The sequence below is a fragment of the Desmodus rotundus genome, chromosome 10 (assembly GCF_022682495.2).
Source record: "Desmodus rotundus isolate HL8 chromosome 10, HLdesRot8A.1, whole genome shotgun sequence".
NCBI classification, from domain to species: domain Eukaryota; kingdom Metazoa; phylum Chordata; class Mammalia; order Chiroptera; family Phyllostomidae; genus Desmodus; species Desmodus rotundus.
The window spans coordinates 32,679,616-32,694,426 of NC_071396.1; the positions used below are offsets into that span (position 1 = coordinate 32,679,616).

General features: G+C 44.9%; 1 protein-coding gene across 9 annotated transcripts in view; it reads right to left on the reverse strand.

The window, feature by feature from the left end:
* Nucleotides 1–5,705: 5,705 nt before the first annotated feature.
* Nucleotides 5,706–14,811, reverse strand: part of SV2B (synaptic vesicle glycoprotein 2B) — a 92,450-nt gene continuing 83,344 nt past the window's right edge. For all 9 annotated transcript variants that reach the window (XM_045196611.3, XM_024561857.3, XM_045196606.2 and 6 more), the window contains 3 exons: nucleotides 13,637–13,837; nucleotides 9,853–10,012; nucleotides 5,706–7,595 (listed from right to left, as the gene is read on the reverse strand). In XM_045196611.3, the coding sequence (XP_045052546.2) occupies nucleotides 7,412–7,595; nucleotides 9,853–10,012; nucleotides 13,637–13,837 (545 nt within the window). In that variant the 3' untranslated portion in view covers nucleotides 5,706–7,411. The remainder of the gene's footprint in view (nucleotides 7,596–9,852; nucleotides 10,013–13,636; nucleotides 13,838–14,811) is intronic.

Below are 14,811 nucleotides of genomic sequence, written 5' to 3' on the forward strand. Positions count from 1 at the left end.
CGCACCCAGAGGTTTTTACCTACGTGCAATTACCCAGCAACGGTGAGTGGTGAGGAACTGGCTAAATAAGCAGGGGCTAAATGCCAGCTGTCTACCAAGACAGTGCCAGGTGTGTCCACCTGAGCATGTAATAAATGTTTGCTGAAACGGAATCTAGACAATTGTCCCCAAAGATTAGGAAAGTCTATTTCAGGCCTAAGCACATAATGGTGGTTGAAGGATATCTTGGGCCCTCCAGCAAATGTCTTCTGAAATCTTCTTCCCATTCAGATGCCTCCTAAAGAATGGAGGGAAAACATTCGGAATTTTGCAAAAGCTGTCTCATGTCACTTGGTGGAAACTGGGGCAGAAGCTAACCGCCCTGGAGTACAGACCTGTTTTACATTTCTAAGGTAGCTGCTGCCCTCTAGTGTGAGAAATGTAAAGCAAACCCTATACCTGGTAGATTGTAAATCCAACCTCACCAAGTTTTTCAATTAATGATGTCTCAATGGCCTTGGTAGGTCCATGGAAACCACTACCAGACAAGGACGCTGCATTAGTGTTGAGAAGTTGTTCTCCTGAGGTTTCCATTCAGCAAATTCACACGGGCACACCCATCCCTGTTGAAACACTGAAACGCTTCCATACCAATTGGCAAAAAGCCACTGTTGGAAGTCCCCTGAGTACCTCCACCACCAATCAAGAACCAGGACCCTCCCCAGAGTCGCCCCTGGCCCAGGGCCCTCCACCATCCAAACACCAGAGCCTTAATGCTCAGCAAAGCACAGGCCTCTGAGACCCTGCCCCCAGGGCCGTGGCTGCAGCGTAAGGTCAGCTTTTGGAACAACCCAGTGATTAAATCTTTAGGATGTGACATTTTAATTGCCCCTTGCCATTCAACTACAGTGTTTATTCATCTTTCTATTCATCATTTATCAAGACCTACTACATCCCAGATGCTGGGTGAGTCACGATGCACAGAGAGAAAAGAAAGGTTTGTAAGATCACGGCCCTATGGAACTGTCCACATTTAAGGTGGCATTTAATTTAGTTAATATTGTCCCCATGGCCTGGAAACATTAGCGGCCAATGACTTGTGTACACCCAGGCTTCTGTGGGAGGAAGTTTGGTGGGGTGAGTGCGCTGCACTGCATGCCTGGTGACGAAGGGCCAGCTCCACCTCTTAACAGCTTTCATGGTCTCTGGCAAGTTACTTTACCTTTCTACCTTTTAGGTTCCCCATTGCTAAAGGGAAGAAGTAACATATCACTAAGTTATTCTAAAAATTAAAGAAGAGAGTCTTCAAAAGTCTTTATCGCAGCCCTTCCCATACAGTAAAAGTTTCCAACAAGTATTTGCTAGTATTTGGATCACAAAGTATTAAAGGTTAACATTTTTATTTAACAATCACCAGACCAAATGTTTCTGCTACTGTCATACAGTAAAGTACAAAGAGGCTTAGCAATCCCACTTTCCTGGGACAGCCAGATGGAAAAACACGTAAAGGGACAGGGAAACTAGAGCATGAAGAATATGCCAAGACAACAAAGATTACTTCGGCCACTTCACACTCACAGCATCAGCTTCATCATGCAGTAGCTACATTCACTAGGCATAGCATTCGTTACAGACTCTTCCGGACAGCTCCAGATGGGCACATGGCAAAGATTAATCCAACCAGTTGTCGAGGCGCCGCAAACCGGGGAACGGGTCCCTTTGCGAATCACCTACACACTCCCTTCTCAGCATCTCTCTCCTCCTCTGGCTGCGAGTCAGCGCATGTCATCAACAGCCATAGTGTTACCAATGCCTTCCATTCCTACAAAGTATTCTTTACAAATCATAGAGCACTTCCCAGGACCACGATGGAAAGCTGGTGACATGGTCTTCGTTACCTTTGTCTCGAGATAATGCTACCTCATCACGACTACTCAGCCTCGAAAATCTGAGAAGCTGCTAGTGTCCCATGTGGTCAAAGGACCGAGGCAGCCATTTTTGTAGCAGTAATGCTAAGAAAAAAATTCAAAACCACTAGTCAAACATTCAGGGAAGACTAGGAGTAGTCACCCACGTCTGGATACTTTTCACCTCCCCCCAAAATAGGCACATCTCTAGCCTTCTGGTGGGTGGGGCACATCCCCACCCACCAGAAGGAATAAAACCTCTAACCCCACACGATGGCTCATTGGGACCCAAAAACTTAGTTCACACTTTCCAAGTTTAGCCTATGGCTTTGGAATAGAAAAAAAAATTCTAAATATTTGTAAGTATAAATCAGTACAGAAAAAAAGGACCAGCAAACTTTAAGAAGAGCTCTCCCTAATGCCTCAAGCTGCATTACCTGCTTTACCCATCACATCAAGAACAGAGTATAGTAACAAATGATACAGACACTCTCTTAGTCTGTTCAGTTTGGGAACCTCCACGATTCAGATGAAACGAAAATCTGGGACCCAATCACAAGCAGAAAAATAACCTTAAATCCTCTTCTATTTCTGAAACCTGAAATGCACAGGCCAGTTATTTTAATATCCGACCCATTGGAAATTGAGCAGAATTGACAAATCTGTGTTTAAATACTTCTAAATATTTCACACTTTCAAATTTTAAAATATTTTTTAGACTTTTATGCCCTATACAATAAAGAGCTCCAGTCAAAACTGACTAATCCATGACATGTATTTTCAACAATAAAATAGTTTTCATATCAATCTATATGCTGTGGGGTGTATATATATTTTATTATTATATGTCACAAATACCTCCATCTTTCTTCCCCTAACTGTGATTTTCATTAGTTGAGCTACCTTTCAAAACCATCTGTTAAACTTACTGGATTCCCATGTCTGCTCAGGACTACCCACAAAATACGCTTTTCCCACCTCCCTTGTCAGAACCTCAGTTCTGTCATACATCTCGGCAACATGCCGTCTGTATTCTGATTGCAAATCTGCAGCTTACAGTTTGATCGTTCCACTGTAAACTACAGAGTGCAGGTTTCTGAAAATTATCCTTATTAAAATCATTAGTATAAATACCTGCAAATGAGCTGTTAGCAATCCACTCTAAACATTTGTTAAACTTGGAATTTCTTGATTCACCTAGACCGACTCCAAACGGGAAAGAAAGCTAAATCACAAGACACATTTTAAAGAGGTAGAGTTTCATCACTTTCAAATATATTTGAGATCGAAAGAATTTGCTTTGCAATTATTTGGGAGAAACACTTTCATCAATAAGAGTCATTTCTAATTTGTTCATCAACCTGCTTACCAGTTGTTTTTCTGAGCTATTTAAGCAATCCTTTGCGATACAGTCCAAAGTCTAATTTTCCCGGAACGCCGTTCTCACCAGCCTTTGTTCCTACCCCACTGAAACCACACATACTGATTTAGAGAAATCTGAATTCCTGAGATTATATACGTACGTGCGAAGTGGAGGGCGCGACAGTTGGTTTTGAGTGGCATGTTCTTCTGAGTCATGGTCACTGTGAATAAGGTCACCACATGAACTTTGGGGGAAGACACGTCCTGAAAGACCTTTGCTTTCTAAAGGAATACATATTTCTAGTCTCTAAAATTATGTGGTATTTTAAGCCACCAGGACCAGAGGTAAATGAAAAGCTAAGCTTGTGTTTTCACGTGAGATCCTCATTCCCCAGTTCACGTCTCGAATGTTCTGAGGGTAGGGAATGCATTATGGGCCTGCCAAGTAGGTCCCCTGTCCATTCTATAATTAGCACTGACTATAACCACTTGTATTTCTCTGTTTAACCTCTGTGGATCGCCCTGGCCTCGGTTTCCTTTCATCATTCACCTGTTTGGAAACCTCACTGCCGGTGCATAAGTCATGCATCTAAATCTCCCCACCATGCCTCTGCAAATGAAATGCAATGGCCATTCGGCGTGTCTCAGAGGCGAAGGCTCTGTGTGATTTATTCCCAAATCGTTCTTAGGGCTATGAGTAAACACAATGCCTCTACTCACAAAAGCACAAAGCTTCAGTCCACTTAGAAATAAAACCACTTAGAGGCAGGGACCTAATGTAACAGAAGACATATGGTAGCCATTCTGAAAACACGCGTTGAATGAGGTCTAAGTGGACTTGTTGAATGAATGAATTCTGATTTTTCTGGTCCTTCCATTCATTTTAGGTCAACCAATCAAGTGAGGTTTCAATGACTGGCCTCAGGAAGTGGAAGGTGAGGGATGGTCAATTGCCCCATTACCCAAAGACTCCCCTGTGGGAGGCCCTCTAGTAGGATATCAGCGACTGACAAATTAGCTCAGAATTATAGAGAGAGCCTTGTAACCCACTCCTAGTGCTACACATCACCTCGTCACATCATTTAACCTTTCCAGGTACCCCTACGCAAAATAAAGTTAAAGGAAATGATTCTTGATGCTCCTCCTAGCTGATTAGATCAATGTAAGAAACCAGAAGAGACGTTAGAATCTGAAAATAATCTCTAGCCTCAGTTCTTAAAGGTTTGTTTATAATTATTTTTATTATTTTTTAATGAACTAACACAAGATACCAGGTGACCCTAGGAACAGGGTGACTTGTAACATGACCTCGGGGCTGATGTGCTAAAGACTTCACAAATTGACACACCCCTTTCACCAATTCTTTTCAATAAAACAAAAGATCAAAAATCAGCATTGGAAAAGGACACAATACAGTTAAGACTATTAAAAGTACTCCCAAACTGGACGTCATAAAATATATCCTGAACTGGGAACAGATTTGCTCAATGAGGGAGAACCTCGTTCCTTTACTTCTCCACAGATGCCGTTGGGAGTCTCTCTGGTTAGAACACAAAATGAAAAAGAAGCAGATGGCCGGGAATGCTGTATATTACACCCCTCGATGTCCTGCCGCTGAGGCTATATTTAAAGAAGCATTCATCTCAACAAGAGTGATAGCATTTGAGAAGTGGGCACGTTCCCGGGCCAGACAGCCTTCAGACCATGGGACCATGGTCCCATGAAGGGGACTTCAGACCATGAAGTCCTTAGGGACTTCAACGTCCCTTAGTCCTTAGGGACTAAGCCTACAGACCATGGATGAGATGAGAATCGCCCTTGGTTGTCTAGGTGGGTGGTGTGATAAGCCAGGAAGATAACACGCAAGTCAGCACTTGGAAATCAAAAGGAGTTTACCCCCCCAAAATTATTGTAGCCACCCCAACACTAAAAAAATTAATCACGTTTTAGATTCACAAGATCCACCTTTACTAGATATGCAGATTCTGACTGCCTTGTCAATTTCTTATGCGGTAGCTGCTCTTCGAACCAATGCTGTAAGGGATGTAGTCATCCCAGGTTCCCACAGCTCTCTGTGTGAACTAGCCACTATATTTCACATCTAAAGACTGTGGCAGGTATATTACAGCTATATTACATTGGGTCTCTCATTATTGACATAGCATTTCTGTTAGGTTACTTCTAGAAACCACTGAGAGAAACTTTAATACATGGTGGTCTATTTATATATTTGGGAGTATCAGAATGTCAAATCAGAGTAGATGTGCCTTCGATGGACATGGGGAAAAAAGGGGTAAATAAAGAGGTGAGAGACAAGAGAAGCAGAGTGAACATTTTAACCATTAAAATCGATGTCAACTTGAGGGTAGAAAGGAATTGCAGAATTTACTATTTCCCCGTCTGCCGGTTACTCCAGAGAACAACAGAAAGACGGAATCAATTTGATTCCCAGCCTGAAGCTGTAACGGGACCTAAGCGTTTCTCTAAAACTGAGAACACACTCAGCAGAGCCATCATTGTTCTGGTTTCGATTTCGGAGACTTCTGGTACGGGGCAGCGTGGCACCTGTCAGCACTGAGAGTGCTGCCTGTCAACTCAGAGCCCGAGTCCTCGCAGGCTGCTGGTCACCCGGCCGGCCCAGGTAAGTTCACTGCCAGTGTCACACGTTCACAGCTCCCGGTCCCGTCCATGCAGAACAGTTCTGATGGATAAACGGTTGATCCTTTTCTGTGCAGTGAAGACTTCAGCCTGTGGCTGACCCTTGCCAAAGTGGTTTGTGCAAGGTTCATCCACCCACCCCCAACTCATGTTCCAAACGGGACCTCAGGAAAGAGTCTTCTTAGAGCACTCAAGGAAAAAATACTTGGCATCCACGACGCTCCCTACTCCCTTGTCAATCACATCTGATTCCAAAATCCTGAACCAAGACCCACAGCATAGATTTCTCATTGGGGCCTGACCATTATAACAAATCTGGACCGTGTTTTGCTGCCAAAAGGAACAGGAAGAATTTCCACTTGGAAGAACTGCAGCTACACTTCCCCACCCCACCCTCCATCCCGCACGTTGTCCACCCTGTTTGATTCTCACCTATAAAGACAGTGCCAGAGGCTACTGAACACTTCTCAGGTTGTTTCAGGGCGAGCAGCAAAGTCACATGCCAGTACTGCAGGCAGGGAGCTGGGGTTTCTCAAGTGATCTGCGTGAGAGGGGAAAGCTCTCCACCTACACGAAGAGAAGTGCCTGGATTAAATGGACTGCACAATGAGGGCTTGCTGAGTGCTTCCTCCCACAGCAAGTTAAATGGCTATTGGAGATTGTGCTTGCGTTTCGTTCCATCAGACCCAGTTTCCTGGGACCTCAAACACCAAGTCCTCACGAAATATGGCTATAATGCTGGCAAAGATTTGCAGATCCTATTTCTGCAAATTAAACCCAAATACAGTTATGTACAAAGTTATTTTACAGAATACCTATCCCATTAAGTTTCATTGAATAGATCAAAATAGGAATAATATCATACTTAAATTTTATCATCTAACCGTCCTGAAAAGTTCAGGACACTTGGTGGGAAGGTAACAGGTTTCTATAGATAATGCTCAGATATTTGGTTTTCTATATCAGAGTATCTTCACCGCTATTGGGCCCATTTTCAAGTGGAAAATACGGTAGGTGATTCTTTTAAATGCAAAAATATATGTGTTTTATACTTCAAGCCCAACATTCATAGGATGACTCTAACTTCTTGTCAAGTCAAGTTGGTAGGCCACTGGGCTCCAAGGAACTTTTTGAAAGAGCTTGAGTGTTCTCAAGCTCAAATTCATTTTCAAATGCAACTACATCCTTGCACCTCGCCTGGGGCAATGCACACTTCTTGCTCAGCTTGTGCACCCCCTGGAGGGGTTAGTTCCCTCCCCTGCCTTGGGCTGGGGAGACCTGACACCAAGCACACAGATCTCTGATTATCAGGGTGGCTCGTGACCCCCCAAATCAGTCACCTGAGGTACAACCATCTTGAAGCTGAAATGGGTCCTAAACTATGGGTCACAAAATCAGTCTCTCCTCCGGTGCTATCCAAAGTCCTCTGCACGGTGACAGAAATGTGGACGCTTTGAAGGTTCCTGGAAAAGGTTCTTCTCAGATTTCCTCTCCCCACAGGTGGCTCACATCAGGACCTGCTCTCGAGTCTCTGGCAGACGAAGAGCAATCAGGCTGCCCCCAACCAGAGAAGTGGCAGCCAGAAGGATGGGGACCACTTTGGTTATCCCAACAAAAGAAGCAAAGATGGTGTTTCCCAGAATGGCTCCAAATTTGCATAATCCATTGAGGATGCCAAAGGCTGTTGCCCTGTAAAAGAAGAAAGTATATTCTGAAAGACGCCAACTAGGCTGTATCAGATGGGCAGGACTGGGTTCTTTCTTTTCGTTGTTGTGGAGGAAGGTATAGTGCAGGTATGGGAGGGATGCGTTTTTCCTTAAACATAAAAGTAATACATTCTCCTTTTAGTCATATTAGCAAATACTGACTAGCATGAAGATGCAAGGGTATATAACCTCACCACTGAAAAGCAATTACCACTATTAACATTCTGCAGTATTTCCTTCAAAATTGTTTCTTTTTCTTTTTCAAATATATCCTTTTTTAACATTTTCACAGGTACTACATGAGTACTATGAACTACTGAAAAAATGAAGAAGAATGGCACAGAAAGTGTAAATGTTACTTAACCCTCTCATAACAGAGACTTATAGTCCCTTAAATAGCATTTCTCCAAATGTAACATTACATTTCCCAGACTCCTTTGCTGCTGCGTATGGTCATGTGATTTAATTTTGGCCAATGGGATGTACATGAGGACTCCCAAGAAACTTCCTTAGAGATGTCATGGGTGGGCCTTTTGCCCTCTTTTCTTCCTTTTTCCTTCCATCCCACGTCCTGGCAGGTACCTGGTGTCACCTTGGACCATGGCCGAGATCACGAAAGGGAGAACAAGACAGAAAGAGCCTGCAGTGCCTGCTCTGGACGCTTCCAGGAGAGGAAAATAAAATATCCACCTTCCTAAGGCTGCAGTTTTGGGGAGCTTCTGTCACTCATGGCAGAACCTAACCCTAATTATTGTCCCTCAGTCCCACTTCCCAGGGATAACTATTATTCACCGTCTGTCCCTCCTTGACTCCATCTGTACCCAGACACGGTATTCCTGCACTCTCCCTCCCCAACCAAAATAAAATGTTTCTTTTTCAGACCATATGTCTATTAAGACTGAAGCTAAGTATTTATGCTTTAAATTCTTTTTTACATTTTCTTTCAGGTAACTGTACCACACTAGACCTTTACAATCTCTAGTCCCCCTTCTAGTCTTTTGTTTTCAAAATATTCTTGGATGTTTTTAGTTTTCTCTTTTCCAAATAAGCTCTAGATTATTTTTTTCACTTCTTTGGGTTTGGGAGGAGGACTCATAAAATTTTGAATGGGAATTTTTAAGTTAGAGAAAACCTAAAGAAGATTTGACATTTCAGTAGGATTAAATCTTCTTAGAATTCCATAAGGTATGTGCTGACATATATCCAAGTCGTCTTTTATATCTCTCAGTAAAGCTTTATAGTTTCCTTCCATAAATATTTCACCTTTCTCATCAATTTGATTCCCAGATATTTTATGATTTCTGCTGCTATTAAATGGATTTCAATTTTATTTTTAATTTTTTAAATATATTTTAAACTCTATACATTATTCAACTTGTTCTATTACCGACCACCTTACTAAGTTACTTTATTATTTCTAGTATTCTCTTTAGTTAATTCTCTTGGGGTTCTTACATGTAAAATCCCACTCCATGCTAATAATGATCATTTCTCTTCCTCTTATTTTTGTAGAACTCGGGACTTCTTCGGTTCAGGGGGTGGTATGCTGTGCTTTTCCATAGCAACCTACATCCCAGTAACTCTGTCACCCATTTAGGGGCTTTTTTTTTTTTTTTTTGCAGAATTTCATTTTCCTGCCTTCCACACCACTTCATAGTCCTTTTTGACCACAGGTCCCCTCTACATACTATTGTTAAAATTCCCACTTCCTCCTCTGTGAGGAGACATAACTTCTAAGTAAAGGCCTCACCCCAATGACTTTAAACCAGGTCTCTTCCCACGTGGCCTGTGCAAAATAGAATTAAACCCTGGGCAGCCCGCCACACTCTCTGCAAATGCGCTGACCACCATGCCTCACCCACCTTTGTTTCCCTACTCCTCCTCCCAGTCCTGTGCTTCCCTAGTTCTTCACCTTCTCACTTCATCTCCCGTTGGAAGGCTTGTTCTCACCTCTTTTTGATTGCGTGATACATATGGTATTGCCCTCTTATTTTCTCTGCTGGACATGGTTTATGCTCATCCTTTGCGTCTCGCCATCCACCGCACCCTATTAAGCCTTAGGCTACCCACTTCCAGGTCTGTGCCGGCTCCCACACAGGAGAGACTCAAAATCCTAAGAGACACTCAATCCATGGAACTCCAAGAAGATCAAGGGCCCCCATGGTGCAAGATCTTGGAGCAGGTAGATCTCTAGCTAAAGTCCAAACAAGTCCCAGCAAGGAGCCCAGGGAAGAACTGACCTCTGGTTGGTGGGATACAGCTCCACCGTGATCACGTCCAGAGCATTCCAGGCAGCGATGCTGGTCCCACAGAACAGGCACTGCCAGCCGATCATTGCAGACTCGCTGTTGCCAAAAAACAGGAAGAAGCAGCAGACTGCCGAGATCAGCATGGAGCCACCTGTGGAGGGAGGTCAAGGGCCAAAAGGAACATGAAGCCCATGCCGCAGGCAAGGCCGTTAGCCAGGTCTTGTCCCAGCTTCCATCCTCACAGGTGCACCTGAAGTAACAGGTGACCGCAAGCAAAAGGCCCATATCTACACAGAGAACACAGCACGAACCCTCACGTGGTACCCCGGCCATGGAATCACAGCCCTCTGCATGGGTCACCTCACCAGAGCTAGCCTATGGGAAGAATCTCAAAACTGTCACTTTGCATTCCCAGCCCAGAATAACTAGGGACAAGGCAAGGGTGTGGGCTAGCTAACAGTCTATTATATGCCAGGCATTCTTCTACATGCTTGAGACATGTTATTATATTTTTAAAACAAGTATTCTTGTGGAACTTACATTCTAGTGACAACATAACTATCAATGGGCTACAGAAGGCAAACCTGCTCATTCTCCATTTACGCCCATCCCATCCCAAACATCTGCTGTTCTCAGCCTCACTCTGTGCCCCAAGGAGGTAAAAAAGCAGGTCCCAGACAACCAGCTGGGATTCTGGGCAAGAGTCCCCACCAGGCATCAGGAGCCTGCGGGAGGGAGGACTTCCGGTTGACAAGAAGCCAGAAGGCTGGCCTGGCCTCACTAACAAGTGCCTCCCGGTGGGGGACCTCTGCTGGGAAACTCGCTCTCACACCTAGAGTGCCCAAAACTAGTGCTAAGCCCTGCTGGCCAGCTGGGGAATGATAACTATCCATCTTGATTGTGCTGTTTCTGAGAAGGGGCAGGGCTGTGACCAGGTAGCCTGGTAGCCTTTCCAAACAGCTAGGAGAAAACTGGGATGACAGGAGATTGGCATTGGCTAACCCGTGTGTCATCTGCATTCACACATCCCTCAAATGGCCAGCTGTGGGACCTGGCTTACGAGAAATGCTGACAAATCTTTGTTGAGAACAAACAATGTCATCAAAGAAATCAAATACTAGTCAGGGAACTGACCCTTCAACTGTGTAGTCTCCCTCTTACAGGTCTCTCTGGCCCACTGTACTTCTGCTCTCATAATTCTTGTTCCTCTCGTGACTGAGAAATCTGAGTTTAAATCCCAGCCTTCCCTGTGTGACCTTGGGGAGTCACTTAACCTCTCTGTGCTGGGTCACTTTCCCCATTTGTAAAATGTTGACAAAAAATAGTACCAACTTCACAGGTTTATTGCGAGGGTTAGATGTGTTAATATTTACGAAATGCTTGGAACACAGGCTGACCTATAATAAGCACTTCACAGGTGTTGGTTAAAGGAAATTTCTAGTATATGTCTGTCTCTCCCAACAGATCATTTGCTCCCTAAGCACAGGGACGCTGTCTGTCTCAATTACTACTGCGTTCCCATTGCTGACTGCACGGCCTGGCAGAGGGTAAGTGCTGCATTAAAAAATGTTTATTGAATGGATAAGTGAGGAGTAACAGCCTCATCAGGAAACTTGCCTTCCGTTGTTAACAAGACACTGCTGCTGCCCAGGAAAAAGTGCGGCAGGGCAGGCAGGACAGAGGACGCTCCGGCACATTCAACAGTGGGATTTGTCTGAGGACCGTGGATGAGGCTATTTCAAAACAGATCGCCCACACCCACCGAGACAGCTACTGACCATCCTCTATTTACTGTGCACCGAGGATGCCAGCTGGTCCACTGCGTGCCACTTAGAATCTCACTAGAGACAGAGGGACACAGAGAGGGCTCTTAAGTAGCTTGGCACTTAGTTCTTAACAATCTAGCTCAGAAACAAAATACACACATCAGTAAAAGAGTAAGAGCTAAAGAATGCTTGTATGTTAGTTCTGGATACCCAATTTGGGGAGAGTGGCTTTGTCCGGCATTACATAAATCAAGGATATATGCACGGTGACAAGAAGGGCTTCACAGGTGAGGAAAGGATGTCCATTCTCTCCCCGCCCTGCCTGCTTCTGGTGCCCAGACTTCCCTCTGCACCCACATGGGAGCGTGTGGCCGGTCATGGGAAGTGCGCCATGCTTGGTCACATGTGCACCCACCCCACCCCTTGTGCACATCTCTCTCCAAAGAACTTCCTCAGCTATGCCAGAACCCGACCATGGACTCCACTGTTAGACCCTGGAACTCAAAAGGCCAGTGACAGAATGGCAGTGTCACAGGTCTACTCTCACACACCTATCTCATGGGAGCAAGCAGAGGTGTTATTTGTGACAATTATGAAACAGAAGCTCAGACAAGGAAAGGAAGTGGTGCAGACTCGTGAGGTGAAGGTCGGCCAAGATGGCCCAACTGACTCCCTGTTGCAGCCTCCTCATGCACGATGCCATTCGATAGCACTTTCTGCTAGAAAGCTGGGTGCTTCAGACTAATCTAGGAGAGAGGCCATGTTCACGGGTTCTGGTCACATTTACCAGCCTGTTAAGTGGCAGTGGTGTGGCGGGCAAGGGTCTGGACACGGGCATTAGAGGAGTCAACAAGCTCCCACCTCCCCCCCACCACCCGTGGGCTTCAGGTCTGACCAGGGCACTGTCTCTAACAGAGGACACAGCTTAGTCCACTGTGCCTAAGAGATGACGCCGTCCCCACAATAAGGTTAAAAAGCTAAAATCACAAGCATTTCTTGTGCTTACTGTTCTGAATATTCATGATGCTATTTATAGCAATAATTTTTAAAGGGGCCCAACACCAGGAAAAAAAAATTGCCTTCCCACAGAGACCAGCCAATTTGCTCTTCCCTGACAAAATGACTATGTGATTTATTCTGTTTCCCTTCGGGCTTCATTGCTAGGAATCTTGGCATTAATTTTACTGAGCAACTGCATCCCTAGGTCAGATCTTATGGCATGTTTATTAGTGTGCCGCCTGCTTCCCCACCCCTGGCCCTGACTCAGGTTCTAATACACATTTCCTCTGGCCCTGGGCGTATACAGTTTGCTTCCTGTTCACTGTGGGCGGCATGAGTTTCTGTAATAAACTGCTCCACGTCCTCGCAGAATAAAGCAAGACACACGTGAATATAGTTGCCATTTCTGAGAACCTGCAATGCACCAAGTACTACAAGATGCTTTGAGTACATCACATTCAATCCTCACAAACACCTCCCAGCTAGTTAGGCCTATCCCCATCTTATAGATAAGAAAACTGAGGCCAGGGGAAAGTAAAAGTTCATGTTCAAAGTCAAACAGCCTATAGGTGATAGAATTCCAATAGGAGTCCTGTCTGACTCCCAAGCCCAAAGTGTTATCACTATTAAATAACATACAACCTTTAAAATCAGCAGACAAAACCAATGCTCATTGAAGAAAGAGCATTTTATATATTTTCTGGAAATAGCCTTAAAAGCATGTAGAATGGATATATTTAATATTCGTACCAATGTGCTAATAAAATAAGTGACTGTCCCAGAACTGTTCAGTCAGGAAAGGAGACGAGCCGCTGGCCTGAACTAGGACAGAGGCCTCACGCCGCCTCCGCGGGGCGCTGGGATCTGGTCGACGTGCCTCCTTGACTCAGGATTCCATCTTACCTGTTTCCTCTGCCAGATTTCTTTAAGAAACTGAAAACTTCCACTGAACACTTTAAGTCCCCACCTTGGCCCACTGCAGAGCAGAGGTGGCATCCCGGCCAACTCACCAATCATCTTGAGCCTTCCCATTCTATCCATGAGCAGGGCAGAAATGATGTTGCCAGGCAGCACGGACAGGCTGCCCAGGAAGCTGACGAGGTAAATCAGGAAGTCGTTGTCTTGCTCGACGTCCATGTGGCAGCCGTCCTTCTGCTCCAGAAAGGTAGAGTTGATGAAGCGACAGTTGATGAACTTATGCTCGTAGAGGTCTGGGGAGAGAAGGAAACCTCGGGTTCGGGTAACATGGAGGGGGAACTAAGGGGAGTCAGGCAGAGTCAGGATGAAGTTGTGCCCCTTCCAGGGGCAGGCTGCACCAGCCTCTGGCAATCGGAGAGTCTCAAAGTCAATGCGACCTTTGCCAAGGGATGAAGCAAGGAACCAATGTAATGACCTGTCCCACTTCTGATCGGCAAGGGAAAATGAAACATTCATGGAGAGGCTTGTTTAAATACATCGTCTCTCAAGCCACATACCAGTCCTCCCAGGCTACCCAGCTTATAGAAGCTGAAGACAGAAGAATTAGGTCCAGAATGAGTCAAACACTCCAGAGCCCGTACAGAAACCTGAACATTCTTCAGAATAGAAGTAATTAGGCCAGTGGCTTTCAGGGCAGGGGTGCAGGGCGCCAGAGCAAGGGAGATAAATGGGGAACGCAGGGGATTTTTACAACAGCGAAAATACTCTTTAAGATTTACACATTTGTCCAAGCCAATTTATAACACCAAGTGTGTGATGTGTAACACGAAGGACACAGTGTGCAAACCAAGAATGAACCCTAATGTAAACTGTGGACTTTGGGTGACAATGATGTGTCAGGGTAGGCTCATCCACTGTAACAAATGTGCCACTCTGGTGGGGACATTGATGTGGGGGAGGCAAACTAGGGGGGTGGAGGTTTATGGACATCTCTACCTTCCTTCTAATTCTGCTGTAAATCTAAAACTTCTCTTAGAAAAAAGGTCTTAAAAAAAATAGAAGACATTTGCTTCGGAATCAGTTCCAGGTCTTCAGACACCTTCTAACACCAGCTATTCTAGCAGCAGTAACATTAAATAGGGTCCCAGGAAATCTGGGTTTGGGGCACTGACCTTCTTTAACCTCCCTGAACCTCCACCTACAAAATTGGAGGAGTACCCTTCTACCCCTGTTATCTCCATGGCTTCCCAGCTCTGATGCGTCAGGA